At 37.7% G+C, this 18,805-nt stretch overlaps 2 protein-coding genes across 3 annotated transcripts; both read left to right on the top strand.

Moving 5' to 3' along the window:
- The first annotated feature begins 219 nt into the window (after positions 1-219).
- On the top strand, positions 220-8,190 carry LOC103705602. 2 transcript variants are annotated; one of them, XM_008789378.3, is made up of 9 exons: positions 220-357; positions 604-708; positions 804-870; positions 1,069-1,126; positions 1,229-1,290; positions 1,592-1,824; positions 1,958-1,991; positions 2,074-2,202; positions 7,579-8,190. In XM_008789378.3, exons 2-9 carry the CDS (start codon positions 661-663, stop codon positions 7,761-7,763), a joined length of 816 nt encoding a protein of 271 aa, XP_008787600.2. In that variant the 5' UTR covers positions 220-357; positions 604-660; the 3' UTR covers positions 7,764-8,190. The 2 variants fall into 2 exon arrangements, with proteins under 2 accessions (XP_008787600.2, XP_008787601.2); XM_008789379.4 differs by having other exon boundaries at positions 227-455.
- Positions 8,191-15,835: 7,645 nt separating this feature from the next.
- On the top strand, positions 15,836-18,257 carry LOC103705660 (ubiquitin-conjugating enzyme E2 19-like). The gene is made up of 6 exons (XM_008789470.4): positions 15,836-16,237; positions 17,115-17,142; positions 17,307-17,534; positions 17,666-17,729; positions 17,831-17,890; positions 17,969-18,257. Exons 1-6 carry the CDS (start codon positions 16,104-16,106, stop codon positions 18,007-18,009), a joined length of 555 nt encoding a protein of 184 aa, XP_008787692.2. The 5' UTR covers positions 15,836-16,103; the 3' UTR covers positions 18,010-18,257.
- The last annotated feature ends 548 nt before the right edge of the window (positions 18,258-18,805 follow it).

Raw genomic sequence — 18,805 nt, 5'->3', positions numbered from 1 at the left:
AAAAAATCTGTTAATTTGATTCTAACCTCTTCATTAAATAGATCAAAATTTTATATGAGAATTTAACTATTTTATTAAACAAGTAATCCAGTTTGATTTATAATGGATCCAAAAAAAATTCAATCAAACGGGTTAAATGGTGACGCATGGCCATCCCTCGTGCCCAATTCCTTGAGCCACTTCAAGATTTGTGCAATAAGATGAACGGAGGAGAGAACGAGCACTATTGACTTCCTCCGCCCGTCGTTCTGCCCGTCTCGATCGCTTCTCCCCTTCCATTCGCCTCTTCAAATTTCTCCTTCCTCCTTTTCAAATTCCGTATTCCCGCCACTCTCTCACTCCTTTCTCTATCCCTCGGTATCGTCTTCTCTCTCTCACCCCTTTACTTCATCTAACCATTCCATTTTTCCGGAATCTAATATCGTCCGCTTACATTCTCCTCGCATCGATGCTTCGTAAGCTCTAGGGTTTTCCTCAAACAAGGCTCAGTAGCTCAGTATTCGGATTTGATAACAAATTTGGCCCTAATTTTCTAATCTAAGACGTTTTACTTCATTCCCTCATTCTCTATTTAGCCTAATTACGTTTTATTGCTTCCCTCAGTGGACGATCTAGCTCGCAGGGAACTGGATTGTCTCTAATCTTTGATTTCTGGTGCGGATGGAGCGGCTCAACTCCGAGATATACGAAAAGTACAAGAATTTGAAGGTATGTCGCCTGTTCATCTCCGATCCCATTGTTGCGTTGCTGAAGATTATTGTGATTTGCTTGTTCTGTTTATTATTTGAGTTCGGTGTTTTCAGAAAAGAAAGTTACTGGATGAGGAGTGGGGCCAAAAAAGAGATTCTGATATAAGGAATTTTCAATCAGGTATTTCTCCCTCCCTAAGCACGCAATTTCCCTGATTTTGATATAGACCTTACTGAAAGTTTTCATCTTTATTGAAGATTTTTGTGGTTTGTAAAAAGGTTCTGTCCTTTTGTTTTCCTTACTATGTATTTTGTTTCGAAGTAGCAATTTGGTAAGACAATATAGCAGTTCAATGCCTGATTTTGAGATCTATTGCAGCTACGGAGGATTTGATAGAAGAGTTGAAGAACGAAAATGACCGACTGCGTGCAGAGATGTAAGAATTAATAGATCGACAGCTTCCATATGTTTTGCTTAGTTTTGACTTTCTATTGTGTATGTGTTCTTGAAATGCTACAGTTTGTGTGCGGTGTTGCAGATCTTCTATGCAGGAGCAATATGCTGAATGTGAAAAGCTTCTTCTTGAAGAGAGCCACAAGAGTGAGGAATAAGTGCCTTTTTTTTGTCTTTGATTCTTGCTTTCATTTTACGTTGTAGTTGAATTAGTGTTGATGTGCTTAGAAGGTCAGTGAACATTGTTTTGTTGCCATTTTTATAGCAGTGGTGCAGGTTTCTAGTGAAATGAAATGCAAAAAAGAGATTCTTCATCAAAACTCATCTAGATGTTTTCTTTACTTATGGCTTCTAGTTAAATATAGTTACAGCCCAGGATCTGCTTATGTCTTGTTCGTAGAACGTTATTTCCATGCATGGCTATTTAACTGTTTAATTTTGTTGACAGCAAAAGAACTCTCTAATGAAGTTGGGAGGCTTCAGAATCTTTTGTCACAGAAGAATGATGTTAACGACATTGCACTGCTGAGGTCTCTTAATACAGTTCCTATGGTCCAATCAAGAGAGAAATCCAAAACTCCAACAAAGAAAACACCAAACTCATGCACAAAGGAAAGTGAGATCCAACATGAAGAGGCAGCTATTATTCCTTATGGTGGCCATCAAGAGGAGCGGATTGTGGTAAGTGAACAGTATTCATGAAACAGCACATTATCTGGTCATACTTTTGAAATATACTGCAGACATGTTTAAAAATCATCAATATTGTTGTTATTTTTGTTTTGATTTTGACCCTGGGAATGGAAGTTTTCAGCCAGACTGCTGTAGAAGAAACTTGTCCAGTTCAGGTGCATACAATTTACTGGGTCTTGTAATAGTTTTGGATGGCCTTTCTGCAAAATATTAACTTTTGTATTCTGTTATATTTAGGGGATGCTGCAGGAAAAGGTCAAAATGATTGTGTCTTTCAAACTCTTCTTGAGTTCTTGGCTGGCATGAAATTTTCCATAGACAGTCAAAATGAAGCGCTAAGTTTCTCAGTTGTTCATCAAACAAGTGGTAATTGTTTATATTGAGTCGTATAATCAATTTTTTAACTGCCTGTAAGGGACGAAACATTAATTTTTCAATTCATCATTTACCATTGTATAGTGATTTTTCAATTCATCTGTTATTCTTGTGCACCACACACTTCCATTCATGCTTTCTTTTTAATTTTGCCTATCTGTACTAACTTATGCTGCATAGAAGAATTAGTACAAATGTTTTTTTTGACAAGTGTTCTCTCTTTCTCTCTCTCTCTGGATGATAATGGTGGAAGTGCCACCTTCTGGTATTGAACCTGGAACCTTTCCCGAGCTCAAGCACCAAGGGGAGAGGCACCAACATGGATCCTTATCTATCTGTTCTAAAATAACACCTCAATTTATGTGACTGCCTATCCTTCACATTGATATTTCTCCATTAGAAAGTATTCTCTTCATTCAATGCTCCACCCCAAGTCTATCTTATGTTAGATTATGCTGTAGCATAACAATATCTTGAGAACTGCACATATGCAAAACATAATTAGGGCATTATGCTGCATGAATGTGTTCCACAAACACAATGTTTTTATGCATGCATGCTTGTATTTGTGTTTCCACTATTACTGCATTATATATTTTTGTATCTCTTTATGTACTTAAGTACGGAGATATTTATGAGATGCAACAAGGAAAGGTGCTGGTAGCTTTGTGTTCTGAACTCTTTACTAATTTTCTAGTTGGCATAAACCTCTTCATGGGTAGTCAAAATTGAAATGTTATGTCTTTCAGTTCTCCAAATGAATAATAATTGTCTGATACTGAGAACAGTAAGAAGTTCTTTTGGTCTCTGCAAATAAGTAGACTGCTTAATCTATATAATATTTGATTTTGCTAGTTCATAGCTGTTGTTTTTAGTTCATCCATTCTTCCAGGGTATTATATGCTAATCAAATGTGATTTCTTTACTCCATTACATCTGTTCTAGCTTATGTTGCAAAGGTGTATGTTCATGTATCTTCAATCTACAAAACCATCCTCAACTTACTTAACTACACATCCTTTCGTGTTTAATATATCTCCATCAAAAAGTAGTTCTCCGTACTTGAACTCCATGTTTAACCCTTGTCATGTTTAATATATCTCAAATTGTGATAACAACTGTCCGTTCCCTTCACCCACCTGTAGGACACCATAATTTATCTTGGGAAGTGTAAACATGCAAAGTATTATCTGTTGTGCGCATTATATGTATGTCCGTGTTTGTCATGAGATGAGGAAATATCTTGAAGAATATACATGAAGATGCAAAGTATACTTAAGTGAGTCTAACAACAATATTCTGTACAAAAAATCTCCTCTTTTATGAAAAATTCAGTCATCCATTCTCTTTTCTATGTGATAATATGCATCCATGCTGAAAAATCTCAAATTTTTGATCACAATGTCGACTCAAACTTTGCATCCTATCAGGAGATTTTGCTACCTCCCTCTAATATGGCAGGGCCCACCTTGTTTTTCCTCCCTTCTAATGTATCACAAGGTTTCATTTAATTTGCACTGTACTTGGTTTCAGCTGAAGTTGCCACTTCCACATGTTTGGTTCATGGTAATGGGAGCCTGAAAATGAACCTCAAGTCTTGACTTCCAAAAAAGTTGTTAAACTGACTTTAGCTGGGGTTGGGCCAAAGAATCCTTGCCCAGTCAGCTGAGGGAAGTGGACTCTTGCACTTCTGAGCTTCTCCTACTAACTGGAAATGCCCTATATTGAAATGGACAAAAGCGACTTTTGCCTTCATTCAATTGTTATGGTTTATACCTTACTATATCTGATCTAGCTGGTTGAATTCAAGAATTAAACATCAAAATAGATAATGTACGTATCATGCTGAGCAACCTGAAACAACCTGTTTAAATATCTAATGGTGATGAGTGACTTTGAGAAGATTCCTTGGAGAGACAAAAGGATCTCATAAATTTGGTCACTTGTTTTGGATATTAGGGTTGTCTTAATCAGCAATTACGGATGTTGTTCCCTCAGAGGGTGTTTGGTTGTGAAATAGATTTTGGAAGGGATATTCCTTGTAGTGTTGAAGGATTAGCTTATTCCATAGAATAGGTGTTTTAGGCATTTGGTTTATGGAATAAGTATAGGGAATAAGTGGATGAAATAAGATGTATTCAATACACATTGAACTTTATGATAGTTAGAATTTTTATTGCAAAGATCAATTGCCATCATTTTTTTTAGTTTTTATAGTGGATGAGCATAAAATAGTAATTGAAAGGAATAGAGGCAATCCTATTTTGTGGTAGGCCTATTCCACCATTTTAGCGAATAGACATACTGTACAAGACCACTTATATACCCTGACTGTATATGCCCCCATTTCATGACTCTTTTTGGTGTTTGGTAAGGATATCCCCTCATTTAAGGGATATCCGCCCATTCATTCTGTAACCAAATTCCTTGGTGTTTTGCAAGATGCAAGAGAAACATATATTTAGTAAATGCGAGTTAGGGTTTCATCTAAAACTGATTGGTTCTAAGTAAAACTGAGTGAAACCATACCTAATCTTGGGATTCTGGTCTAGTTTTGGCTGGTTTCAATCAACTTAGGCCAACATTGACATATGCAAGTCTTTTATGTTTTAAAAATCAGATTGGGGAGATTTCCTTGTGGGTGATAGAGGAGACCTTTGGGAAACATTTTTGCATAATTAAACTCATTGGTCTTGTTGCTGGATATTGGACCCGGGGGCGACCACCGGCTGAGGAGGGAGCTTCGGCAAGAGATGGCGGGTGGCAGTCCGTCGGCGGGCGGCGTCCTCCGGGGGACCTGCAAAAAGCCGGTAGCTAGGGTTTCCGGTGCCGGCCCTCCGATGCATAAGTCAGAGGGGGCTAATGTGTAAGGAGAGAGAGATTATCCTCTCTAGTTTTTAGAGTCCAGCCCCGCTTTAAGAGGGAGGGGTTTTCCTGGTTACCTGTGATGTGACGGGGCGAACGAGCTACCGTTATGATTGAGCACGATCGTATGAATTAATGCACGATCGTGTGAATTAATGCATTGCGTGGAAGATCAGGCCGGAGCCAGTGAGTCGTCGTGGCTGATCGGACGTAGCTGAGTGGGTCAACTGTTCACCATGGAGGGCCTGAGATCCGTGGTAGTATGCACATTAACTGTCGAGTGAGCCGGAGATCCGTGGAGGCCATGCACATTAATGTTGAGTGAGCCGGAGATCTGCTGAGGCCATGCGCATTAACTGTTGACAGCGGTAGCAGGGCACGGTCTCCGGGCGAGCTGCAGAAGGATGTGACCGCAGCGGGTGGATAGTGAGGTCGGGCTTTCGAGGTCGGGCACCTTCGGACGCCTCCAGGTCGGGCGCCTTGGTCACGTGCCGGTGATGCGTTCATGCATTTTGGGGCAATCCGTTTTTCCCCCAACAGGTCTTATGAGTTCTGAGAGGATATTGAAGTATTTGGGTTTTGGGTTCTATGATATTGATAAGAAAAGAGAAGCTTACAACCATTTCATTTCTTCAGGAGTTAAGTTTGTCTAGCTGTCTTAAATTTCATTGGTTCCCGATCTTGAGAATAAACTTTTGTTCAGAAAATATAAAATCAAAGTTTAATTGTTATTTTTTTATTTGTTTAGTATGAAAATTGAAATATGAATTTCTTATGATTCAAGATGTATAAAAACAAGGTCTTATTGCCTCATGAAATCCCAAAATTCTGGAAACAATTTGAAGTCGTTTCTAGTTTTGAAAACAATATGCAAACTAGGGTTTGGTTTGAAGATGACCATTTGTTTTTGATAATAAACAAGCTTTGCCTACTAGCGATGAAGCGATTTTTGCTGCAATACTGTTCATTATCTATATCTTAGTGATTCAGTGAGTTGATGTATGGTACTTAACACCTTCGAGGCTTGTATTATATTATGGTCATTCCGTTTGACTGGTATTCATAACCGTCACTTGAAATAATACCAGGCATATTACGGGGACATATTAACTATAGTATTTGTTATTAAGAAACTAATATGTATTAATCTAATATGATTCTTGCAATTGTTTTGAACTTTAAAGTATTTTCTAGACTTTCTATTTCTGTTTGGCATTTCTCAATTTCAGATTAAAACCACTGAAACTCTGTCTGAACAACATATCTTTAAAATGTTGTCTAATTTGTCATCCAAATTTTACTAATTTACCTTTTCTTGCTTAGCCTTTTGGTTTCTTTTTCTGGGTAACCTAAATTTCATACACATACCTACATACATTTATTAGTTTTAGAAAGGAAAAACCAAAACAGAAGTGGAAGACATCTCAGCTCTGGCTTGGATTGAAACCAAGTTCTCAAATCTTGTGGCAAAATCCACATTCATGATCACTGTTGGAGGCAGAAATGGCATGCCCTAGCTTTTGTCCGAAATGGCACGGGCTTTTGTCCTTATATAGCTTCATTGGGGGGGATTAACTGAATGTTTGGGTTGTGATTTCATCTGAGCTGTTCAGCTTCTTTGTAATACTGTGTGAGGGCTTACCTTTGTTATCATGGACTTTTTCGAGTAAGGCAATATTCATTGATGTTACTATCATATGCTTTTTTCTTCGTGTGACATTATTCAGTACTGTTTGAGGACTTACATTTGTTATCCTCCAATCCTATTGGACTGTGAATTATGGTGGCATTAGAAGTCATAATTAACCAAGCTAGCTTGGGTTGATGTATTATTCATTCAAGAGGCTTCTATGTAGATAGTAACTCATTTTGGCATGTGCAAGCTCACTATCAATTTTTGCCTGTAAAACTGACCTATAAGAATTACATATCTTTGTCTCTCCCTATTGGCCTATTTTCCTTTTCATATCTATGTCGAACCAGATGTTGCACAGCCAATTTATTATTTTATCAACCATTATCCTGGTGGATTGAGAGGTAGAGAAGCTTTAGTCTGAGGAAAAGGTTAAGCAGCAGCTGCTAAATGGAGAATTCATTTGCATCGAGGCTTTTATGTTGCAGAAGTAGCCTACAAGACATACTGAAGCTTGCCTTGAGAATCATGGCTTAGGACTCGAATGTGCAGCATAAGTTTAGCAAATTCTGTTGCATTTGTTGATACGCTCATCTACCATGCTTATTATTTTGTTGCCAAAATGAACTGAAAGTAAACAGAGAGGATTCTGATACCATCAGGAAGGAGCTAGAATCATGATCTCGATTTTTTTAATGATTTTTTTTTACGTACATTAGTTTTCATATTTTAATTAATTAGAAAAAAAGGGCCTAGACTTAGAGGGCAGCCGTTTTATTTGATTTCGTTTTTAAATTTTAGACTTTATTATGTTCTTAAATTTTGTTAAGACTTTGCTAATTTTATTTACTGGAATGATTTACTTGCAGGCTATACTTTCAGCCTAACATGGATAAGACATGAAGATCGAGAAGGTGAGCTGATGTACCATGTTTCTTCACTGGGGACTCTAGAGAGGGTAGCTCTAGACTGGATGAAGGAAGATATGATTTTCAGCATGACCATGTGCCGCGTCTTCTTTGAAAGAATATCAAGAGTCATCGGTCATCATTGATCGAGGATTGATCGATCCTCGCCTCTCCAAGCCATAGTTACTATGAAACTTGTTGCTCCAAATTACTGTATCAAATCTGATGTCTCATGTTTTGGTTTAAGTGTTGCTTGCACTGTTTTTCAGAACTTCTTGTTCCTTTTTTGCACCGATTACCTATCCTCGTCCCCAAATTACGGACAACCAACTCTGAAGTCTATAATTTGGCCCGGCCCAATCAGAGCCTAACCCATATTCCTTGTAGGGGTATTAAGTCGAGCAAACTTAAAAGTATCCCTTTTCTAGAAATAGACTCACAACTGAAACAAATCAAAGTTGTGTTTTGAGGGGAGAATTCTGGCTGTGGGTTTCTGTGGCCAGGTTTGTACTTCAGTTGGATTGAGTTTTATTTGAGTATTTATTTAAAAAAATAATATTCTTTTGTTTGGTATACTTTTGTTGGAGCTTTTACTTCATGAATCATCGTTACTTTATTTTTTTTTTTTAAAGAAGTGAGGATACATTCATAAGCATGTGCTTTGTAACTATTATAATTAAATAATTCATGCAAAAGTTTGCCAACCAAAGGCTCTGTTATTCAAGTACATTGATGAGCCCGTAAGTACAATTTCCAACCCCTTGTCTGACCTGATTTCAGCCTACTTTGAACCACAAACCTAAGCATATAGGGCAGATTTGATCCCTTAACAAATGTTAGAAACTTTCTCTTGCGATAAAGCGATGCGGCAAACTTCTCAGGTATCAGATATGTAAATTAAGCGGAGTCCTTTGACATGCTGCAAGGCAAAATAATAAAAAAAGAAGGTAGGTTAGGAACAGAAAACTCTTTGCGGTTTATGGCATATCTTATTCATGTTGGTTGTTGAATTAGGGCTTCCCTAGTGGCTTTGAGGTCTTTTACCCATGCATTAAATGAGAATAAAATTAACCATTTCGATGGTATGAAACTATACGGTAGTTTGATCAATAGTTTATAAATGTCTAATTTAGTTAAAATTTTATCTGTATATATTTTAAAGTTATGAGATCGGGATCAACAATTTTGAATTGCATATTATGTGATTTATGTTATATTTTTGTTTGCTAGTTATACTACTATTGTTTGTTTTTTTACTAGCTTATACATCGGCAAAAGACTTCCAAATCAAAAAAAATAATTTTCTAATATTTTATATATTTTTGATAATTATCAATATTATTGACCTTTATTTTGAGAGGCGTTTCACTGATTTTCATGAGAAAATATTTAGAGTCAAATGCTCTTGGAAGCATTCCAACCTACTCTCTCTCTCTGTCTACACACAAATCCTCAAGATATATATAGATGGAAGGTCTTAAATTAGAGACGGCATGGAGAAATCCAAGCATTGTTTTAAAACTTGGCACTCTAACTCAAGAGTCACATATTTCGGATTAGATTGATGAGATTCCTTATTGGATTGCTTATGAATCACTTAATTCATGTGAATGATCTAAGTAAAAACTCATCGATCTAGGTCAATAACTAAATTTTAGAGGGATTCATGACCCAACTCATTCCAAGAATTCTTTTTACTAAAACTATTAGCTACATCTTGTGTGTATATTTATTTAATTAATACTTAACATTTAATATTTATATTTTTGGCTTATCTTATATTCATTTGATATTATATTATAATTATCATATTATTTATATCTATATAATTATTTTTGTATTTACTTGTGAATTAAATAGTCCAAATTGCTGGTTCTCTCAAGACTATTTGGAAGTCCTAGTCCGTCAAAATTATCTTGTTTTTTAAGTGTTAAATCAAAAGGAAGATTTTAAAAATATTTTTTTAAAGGGAAATGTCTGATTCTATTTGGGTTTTCTTTTACATCCTTGGCTAGTATTATAACATAGTATATCATCTTGTGCACTGGTACTGCCTGTACCCAGTCCTTTTTCCTTTTATTCTTTGAGGGAAACAGTAGGGGAAATAATCCCCTGCTAGAAATTTATTAAATAAAAAAGAAAACAAGAATTACTACTTATGACTACAGGTTGAAGTTGCAGTGAAAACCACCTCAGTACAACTATAATAACCCAAGACCATACCCAAAATGGCTAGTCGAAAGATATTATTTGGTTTTTTGATACTGTATAAGTATCCAAGATCTACCCAGCGACTAACCGATGTGGAACTAAACACACACCTATATGAGTCCTCACAGCAGCGGGCCTAAGCAATGTCACTCTTTTCTTTGTAGGTATAAGCTTCCTCAGTCTTTGAACAAGCTCAGAGCCAATCACAAATCTACCATAATTGAGGCTCCTGACCCCATTCTCAGCATGCTTGCTCGGACAAAAGATGCTATAAAGCAATCCACCAACAGCGACATCTTCCATCCCCCGGACGCCTCACAGATAATCCCTGCTTCCTTGCATACACATAACTTTTCTTGAAGATTTTAAGGAGTTTGTCATCTCTCATAATGAAAACATATATGCTACCTCGGGGAGCACTCCGTTCCATCGTGAGGTTGACATCAACGGCCTCTTCGACTAGCAAGGCATCTTAAATCTGACTTTTGGCAACCATACTCGGCTTGGAGATTCTTTCAGAAAGGGGAGATTTTTTCCTTTGAAGCTGACCGAGGAAGATAAGCAAGAATGTATTAAAGACAACAACTATATTTTTATATTGATTGCGTGCCCTCAAAAAGAAAACCTTTTTCAAGCTCTGATCTGTACAGATCATTTGGGTTTTCTTTTGCTACCTTAAAGACCAATTTATCTATTAATATTACCTCAGTATGTGCACTCCAACTTTTAAGTAATGTCCTGGATCAAAGATATCGACATAACAAAATGTAACACCAATTTGGACTGCTAGTTTGCATTTTATGTATATCAAAATGTAATGAGAAAACACATGTATGCCCTTGAGCATAAATGAACTATCAAAAGGAAACAACATTTTTTAGCAAAAAAAAAAAGGAAATGACATTGGACTGGAACAACAGAAGATCTTCTACTAATTATGCTTGCCATGATTCTATTAAATGGCGTCCTCAATTGGGCACATAGGGTAAGATAAAATATACACTTGCTAGAAAGGCCTCCTTGGGCCAAGCGCAAAAAGTTGATTTGCCCATTTAAGAACACTATTTGGCTGGAAAGACAATCGGAAAACCATGTGGTAAAGCAAAAGGAGCTATACACCCATGAAGCTTGTTCATTCTGGCATTTGTGGCCTAATGAATATGAAGGCAGGATATGGTGCCTTATATTTCATCATTTATATAGATGACATCACATGCTATGGTTATGTCTATTTGATCTCCCATAAGTTAGAAGCATTGGATTGCCTTAGACGTTATTTATTTTCTTTTTTCTTTTTGCTACACCGAAGGACTAATACAAGTTTAGTATGAATACAACCAAAATAGTCAAAATATAACAAATCATGGAGCGCCCTAAGCAGCTCCACCTCTCCATTCCACGGAGCCTCCGGTATGATTAACCACAAAAGAAGCCACCTAGCTGCAACTCCATTAGCCTCCCTATTATGTGCTTTGCCCAAAAGGTTATGCCACCACTAGCCATGCCCCAGATGTCTCGAAGCAGGTGGTGACAACCTCCAACCTCATAAGTGTGCCCCTAGATTCAGCCGATCGCTGTAGCCAAGTCACCTTTGAGAAGGATGCCATTCGCCCGCAGCAAACGCCTAGCATGACATAAACCAGCCCAAGCTGCCCTCAGCTCCATCCTAGGGACCGAGATATCGAAGATAAGGCTCCCTCCAGCAGCCACTGCTCTAGAATCTGGGCCTTTGATCACAAAATCTGCACCCCCTCTTGCCACGATCAAAAGCACATCCATCAAAGTTGAGCTTGAAGAAGCTCGAGGTGGGGGCTCCCAAGTGATATACACCGTCCAAGATGTTACAAGAGTAGAGGTAGAGTCCTAGATGCCTCGAGTTATCAGCAGCCCGCTCAATGAACCTGAATGGGTGATCTTTGCAGCCTGCACATGGGCCCTCTCCATGACGAGCCTCAGTGTGGGACTACTCTCCCCAAAAATCTAGGTGTTCCTACCCATCCAAATAAGGTAGGCAATATAAGTTGTCTTGATAGCTACATACCGAGTCTCAAGAGAGCCGACTCACCTCCTAAGCACCTAGGTGAAGGAGTCAGCCTAGACCAGGGCATTCGGTAGGATATCGGTAAGCTTCCACACCCACACGACATGATCACACTAGAACAGAACGTGATCCACAGTCTCCTCCATCTCGCACCCAGTGCAGATCGGCAGGATGCTTAGCCCACACCTGCTCAGGACAACCCTCGTTGGTAGATGACCCCAAGTCATATTTCAAAGGAACAAGACAACTCTTGGGTGAAGGTCAAACCTCCAAATCTAGGCGCAATCCTATCTCTGACTCAGCTCACTTTAGAGAAGGTCATAGATATCCCTCGCTTTAACTTTTGGGCTATAGGTGGTACTTCAAATCCTCACATTCGGGCTAGCGCACTTAGCAATGGCCAACGAGTGCACCCTCTCTACAAGGTGCTCTCCAAAAAGATGACCAATCCGGCTAGAGTCCTACCCTGCCTCGTCAGGCTGGAGGAGATCACTAACCCGCAAGCCACCCATAGCCTCTAACCATGGTCAGCCAAAGCCCCACCGAGAGGGTATCCACCCAAGGATCCTACATAATATCCACACTGCACCCATTACTAATCAGTCATCTAGTGTTCGCTCGGATAGTGGGAATATACGTATAGATCTCTCTCCACATAAAGGAGCATGTCCGACCACTCTAAAAAGCCCCATCGATGATTCCCAAGCCATACCGGGTTATCACCTTAGACATTATTCAAGGTTGGTTGAGAATCCATTAGACAAGAGCATTAATGTTCTTAGAACTAATTGTAGCCACGAGTATCTATTTAAGAATTTCAAGAAATTGTGTGATGAAAAATGGATAACTAGATAGGTAAATATTCCTTGAACTTCATAACAAAATGCTGTTGCGACGAGAAAGAATAGGATCCTTCTAGATATGGTTAGATCAATGATGGTGCAGGCTTATCTACCTATCTCATATTAAGGAGATATATTATTAACTATAGCCTACATCCTTAACCATATGCCCCATAAATCTATCCCTTCCATTCCATATTAACTTTGGATCGACAAAAAGGCCGGTCTGAGTAATTTGCAACCATGGGATTCAGTAGCACATATTTACAATTCTTCTTATAGATATAGAAAGTTAGGCCTTAAAGAGAAAAATATATCCTTATAAGATAGCCATAACATTCTAAGGGCTATGTGTTCATTGGAGAATAAATTGACGGAAGGGTGATAGAAATTGAGTCACCAGATGCCACCTTTTTATAGGATGATTTTTCTAATAGAAGTAGAGTTACCAAGGACCTCCATTTTATATGAATAGGTGGTCTAGATTTTGGCGCACCTAGCCAACCTTCTAGGATGAGTAGGAGCGACATAACTAGTAGATATATAAGCTCCAATGGAGCATGATCAAGATGATATTCTTATCCTTAGTATGGGTCTTAGGGCTCCAATAAAAAGAAAGAAAATATCAAAGTTCACCATTCTAGCATAGTCGGAAGCTTGATTCATGTAATAAGGTATATATGATCCGATAGATGTCATGTTGTTGGGCTTGCTAGCCTTTTACAAGTTGATCCAGGACTTGCACATTGGAAGATAGTCAAAAGGATATTTCGGTACCTCAGAGGGATAATAGATTCCATACTATATTATCAACACATAGTAGGTTTTAGTGATGCTAATTTGGGAGGGGAACTAGATGAGCGCAAATCGACATATAGGTATGCATTCTTGCTCAATAATAGTGCTATATTTTGGAGTAAAAAGAAGTGATTCTTTACAGTCTTATCCATCATGGAGGCTGAGTACATTGTATGTTCTTTAGCAATACAAGAAGCTATGTTTGATGTGGTCCTTGCAGCATCTAGAAATCAACATTGATGCAGACAGAGATAATCTATTATGATATTATAGCTATATTGTTTACACCAAAGACTCCAAATATCATAGTAGAACCAAACATATAATAGTGAGGTATCATTTGGTCTGAGACATAATGGCACAAAAGCAAATAGTCTGACGTATATTTTTACAAGTCAGATCCTAGGGACTTCTACGTAACGCATATCAAATCCCTAATATTGCATAGGATATGATTGTATTTATGAAGTTGAGCACTATGTAATCATACCTTATTGGATAACAAGTCAAATCCTAGGAACTTATACGTAACACATATCAAATCCCTAAGATTGCATAGGATATGATTGTATTTATGAAATTGAGCACTATGTAACCATACCTTATTGGATAACTCGTTTGCCATATATATGATTGATGAGGTTACTTAGTCATTTTTTTCATGTTGTTCATTTTATGTACTTATGTTTATGGTAATGATTTATGAATTACAACTAGTATAATTAGTCGATCGGCTAAGATTGGTTCATTTATATAAGTAATCATCTCCAATGTTGATAGAGTAAGCAAAGATTCTCCATAGTTGAGCTATAGTGCTAAGAGAACGAGTTTAGCTCAAATCTTTAAAGTATTACCTTGGTGAAGTCCAAGATAAGGCTCATTCTACAATTAAGAGTTGACATGGATATCTCCCTACCATCTATGAAACCAATATAAAGTCCAGTGCGAGAACTTCATTTGGCATTGTTGAGATTGAGCAAATGAAGGACTTGAGTTAGGCACTTAAGATGCGATTGAACTAAGACTCTATGGTTAAGTAAAGACATAACTCTATGAAATAGAGAATCTCCATCTTAGCATGTATTTCATACTGCATGTGCTCACCAACTAATTAGAGGGTGAGTGAATGGATCCCTGCTTCCTCACTGTATGAGTTCTGAAGATCATGAGTTTGATCTCAACAATACCATATATGATTTTAGACTGTTAGAAAGTGAAAAAGTTGATATTAGCTACTCTAATATGTTACTTATCTTTATAATTCAGCCTAAAGGAATATTACTAGGAAAACAGCTAACTCGAGTCCAAGTAGCATTAGGGTGAAAGGAAGATAAAATTAGAATTACGCTAGTATTCATTGTGTTATGTTATAATTATGAGATTGGAAATAATTATATAGATACATATGAAGTTAAAGAGGCGATGAACATAGATTTCTTGAGGGATTGAGAGATGCTTGATTCGGTGTAACTAATTGAGCCTAAGATATAGAGATACACTGTGTTCACTTTCTTTCTTCTATTTTTTGAGTTGATGTCTCCATCCTAGCCCTAGCAAATGAGGCATGGTCATGCCCATCTGTATGAGTAGGAGATATTTGAAACCAAAGTTTGGGTGCCTATGAGGGTATTACAATCTGGTTCAAGCCCTAGTTCATGTACAAGTTATTATATAGTGATAACTACTTGATGTACTTATAACAACTCTCATAAATTCTCAAAAACTTCTCCAACCATTTTTTTGATAATAGAAATGGGAGAGAGGATAGAAAGACTCCCCTCCTCTTTTCTATCTCCCTCTGCTATCCGTAAATCCAAAAGACTCTAGCGTTATGGGAAAGAGTTTTCCATTTCAATTGTAAACAGATTTTCCATAGTGAATTTGTACCAGAATGACAAAGAAAAAGTTCAAGAATATGACAAGGGGCTTGTAATTCCAGCCAAAGAAATGTCCCGAAAATATTAATCACACGTCTTTGAAAGGTGTATTATTGATCTTCCTTCCGGTTGGAGGTTTTCCTTTTTTTTATTTCTTTCATGTCATTTATATCATGTAATACCAATTTGTCCAACGAAACAACAGAGTACTGCATTTTCCTTTCATGAAAACTTTTGACTAAAGAAAAAATAAAAAAAGATTATCTTAATATAATAGTTCAATCAGTTCGGGTAATGTGGTTCAATCTAGAGCCCAAACCTTGCGCTCCTAGAACCCGGCTCATAAAACTAGCCGTTGGTGGATTAATTTTGAAAAAAGAAAACGAATCAGGCCTGCCACCAGCGGTCCAAAAAGATATTTTGGGAATATCCAGAAAAAGGCCGTCAGGTTCATTGTTTCCTCTCGGAAAGACGCGTTTAAGAATCCCGCTTAGAGGAACCCTCCTCTCCATGCTCACCCGTTTCTCTTCATCTCTAGCTCTCTGGTTCTTTCTTCTGTGGTCCTCCGGAGACAGCAGAAGAGATTGAACTCCATTAGTCTCGTCTTCTTCTTCCTTTCTTTGGCAAAGCCAACCAAAATCCAGCCTCACTCTCGGCGGTTCTTCTTCTTGTGGATCAGAACTATCTCAGCTCTGAAACAAGCGGAGGTGAGTGAAGATGCCGAGGGAGAACCAAGATGTCCAAGATAACATCCCCAACACTCCGGCGGCCCCGGCTCCATCAGCCACCACCGCCACCAAACAGTCTCTCCATGTTGCCAAGGGCCCCGATGGCCAGTCCGTCTTGAAGAGGTCTTCATCTCTTCTTCTTGTCCCATCTAATATATTTTTGATCTTTTTCCATCCGAGTTATAATCTATTTCTTTTCTTTTTAGAACTCTTGATGGGCCTTTTTTTTTTTTTTGAGTGGATTCCTGATGGTTGTAATTCATCCTCCGTAATAAATCTTGGGGGAAGCTCTTTGTTCCCCCCCTACTTTTCATAAAAAAAAAGAGAGGATTCCTGATGGACCTTTTTTTATTTCTTTTCTGTTTATGGTTTTCTTTTGGTTTAATTGTTGTATGGGCTTTTTATCCCCTTAATCCATAACAAAAGGATGAAGATTTTATTTTTAATTTTTTATGTTTATGGATTTTGGATCTTTTTAGGATTATTCTTTTTCTTTGCTCGACCATGCGTCAATATCTCTTCTCGTATGTTTATTTTTCACCAAACTCCATGAGATGATTCACTGAAAAAGAATTTTCTTAGATCCACCTTAGGCTTTAGGCTGTGGATGGGAATTCTTTATTGTTTACTTTCTCTGAAGCAAACCATTTTAGTCTTTAGGCTGTGGATGGAAGGGCTAATTCTTGCTAGACCTATGATATGGTTCTTCCTGGATAGAGCTTTTATACTTTTTTCATTTTAATTAATCTAAAGCTTCTTCAGAACAGTCTACAGTTCTGTTGAATTTTTCTTAAACATTTTGGTCTTCAGTTTTGTTTGTTAACTATTTTGTTTCCTCTCTTTTCTGAGATGGTTATGTCTTACTTTTTCGCTTCATTTAAATAAGTTTGTCATGTATCTTTTTTGAGAGAATAAGTTTCATATATCATCTAGTGCCTCCTGTTATGTTATGTTCTCTCTATTGATAAAACTTTTTCTTCTGTTTGATTTGTGCAAACAGGCTGCAGTCAGAACTGATGGCTCTAATGGTAAGAAAAAGATCACTTTTGCCCATCCCACCCCCCTCCAAATTATACTTTAGTTAGTGCTCTTCTCAGATTTTTTTTTTTTGTTTTTGTGCTACTATCAGTCTCTGCAACCTGGTATGTTTGATGCCTTACAATGATTCCTTTTATGGCTTCTTGGTCTTCAGATGTGCGGAGATCCAGGAATATCAGCTTTTCCAGAGGGAGACAACATCTTCTGCTGGAAAGGGACCATCACTGGGAGCATAGACACTGTTTATGAGGGAATGATCTACAAGCTCTCTCTCTCTTTCCCTACTGATTACCCTTTCAAGCCTCCAAAGGTCAAGTTCGAAAACGTCTGCTTCCATCCCAATGTTGATCTCAATGGAGCCATCTGCTTGGATATACTTCAGGTCTATATAGGAATCTTGCCATGTTTCATCACTTTTATCATCAATATTTCTTTACTTAGATAATGATCTACTCATTTGTTATTTCTGCTGAGAAATGACTAAATCGAGTCTGATGTTCGTGGGGCTTTCAGGATAAATGGTCATCTGCATATGATGTGAGAACCATACTGCTCTCAATTCAAAGTCTTTTGGGAGGTAACTTTGATTTCTTAAGTAATTAATTTCTCTTTAATCATCTATTCATAGGATTTAAAAGCTATGTGATTTTAGTAATTATGTTGTGACGATGATTTCAGAACCGAACAATGATTCTCCTCTCAATGCTCAAGCTGCAGCGCTTTGGGTCAATCAAGAAGGTGTGTATGGATGTGATCTTAGAAAGCAAAAGGTCACAAAAACAATTTTCTAATGTTTCCAACCTTTCTTTCATGCAGAGTTCAGGAAAATGGTGGAGAAGACTTACAAGCCGGCCTAGCTTATATGGTTCTGTGAATCTGTATCATAGACATACATCATGCACCTAAAGGAAGGAGAGAGTCATTGTTCTTCAATTTTCTGTTCTTCTTCTTTCTTTTCTCATTTTTCTGTGGAGCTTTTACTTATCTCGAACTTCATTGTTAATTTATATGGTTGTTCAATTGCTATTGTTATAAATTGAAATCATGTTTCAATATGGATTTTTGGCTAGAATTTGCCTGCATAATTTATTGCAATTCCTTGCATCAAATGCTTCCTTCTATTTTTCCAAATTAGGAAAATTATTTGTGGGTTTCCCATGGTGGTAACCGGTCAAGCTTATATTATATTGACTACTAATTTCCATAAAATGGTCTTTTTTTTTTTGATTTGTGCATATGTTGGCCCCAACTCAAGAAAAAGCAGCAGTTAGGGTCGGCAGAGGAAAGGATGAATTGAGAGAGCTGGTGTATGGCTGTTGATTGGTTTGGTTATGCTACATTCCATGTGGGGGTTGTTCTGTTGCTTAAAAATATTTTGTAGTGATGCTTTAGACACAATCCCACAAGTAAAATTTGCTACAATCCCATTGGAAACTCAAGTTTTGGGGTTGGTTTGTTTGTTGGTGTTTGATGGGTTGATCTTCTCGGCCAGCCAAACAAAATCAGGTCATTCTGTAAGCTCTGTCAGATTGGATTTAATGAAAGAATTGCATGATTTCCATCTAACATGGCATGTCTCGTGGATCTGCATCTGCCTAGACTCATCAAGCATCGTTCACTAAAGGCAATTGAATTGATTGAGAGCTTCTCATT

The sequence above is a fragment of the Phoenix dactylifera genome, unplaced genomic scaffold, assembly GCF_009389715.1.
Source record: "Phoenix dactylifera cultivar Barhee BC4 unplaced genomic scaffold, palm_55x_up_171113_PBpolish2nd_filt_p 000146F, whole genome shotgun sequence".
Classification (NCBI taxonomy): domain Eukaryota; kingdom Viridiplantae; phylum Streptophyta; class Magnoliopsida; order Arecales; family Arecaceae; genus Phoenix; species Phoenix dactylifera.
This window is presented reverse-complemented; position numbering and strand designations above follow the sequence as displayed.

What these genes read in the sequence shown, in the direction of transcription:
- LOC103705602 (XM_008789378.3), top strand. Translation starts at nt 661, where the DNA reads ATGGAGCGGCTCAACTCCGAGATATACGAAAAGTACAAGAATTTGAAG. An exon ending in AAAAGTACAAGAATTTGAAG is followed by an intron (nt 709 to 803) that starts GTATGTCGCCTG and finishes CGGTGTTTTCAG; the next exon opens with AAAAGAAAGTTACTGGATGA. An exon ending in ATCAAGAGGAGCGGATTGTG is followed by an intron (nt 1,825 to 1,957) that starts GTAAGTGAACAG and finishes GGAAGTTTTCAG; the next exon opens with CCAGACTGCTGTAGAAGAAA.
- LOC103705660 (XM_008789470.4), top strand. Translation starts at nt 16,104, where the DNA reads ATGCCGAGGGAGAACCAAGATGTCCAAGATAACATCCCCAACACTCCG. An exon ending in TCTGCTTGGATATACTTCAG is followed by an intron (nt 17,535 to 17,665) that starts GTCTATATAGGA and finishes TGGGGCTTTCAG; the next exon opens with GATAAATGGTCATCTGCATA. An exon ending in GCTTTGGGTCAATCAAGAAG is followed by an intron (nt 17,891 to 17,968) that starts GTGTGTATGGAT and finishes TCTTTCATGCAG; the next exon opens with AGTTCAGGAAAATGGTGGAG.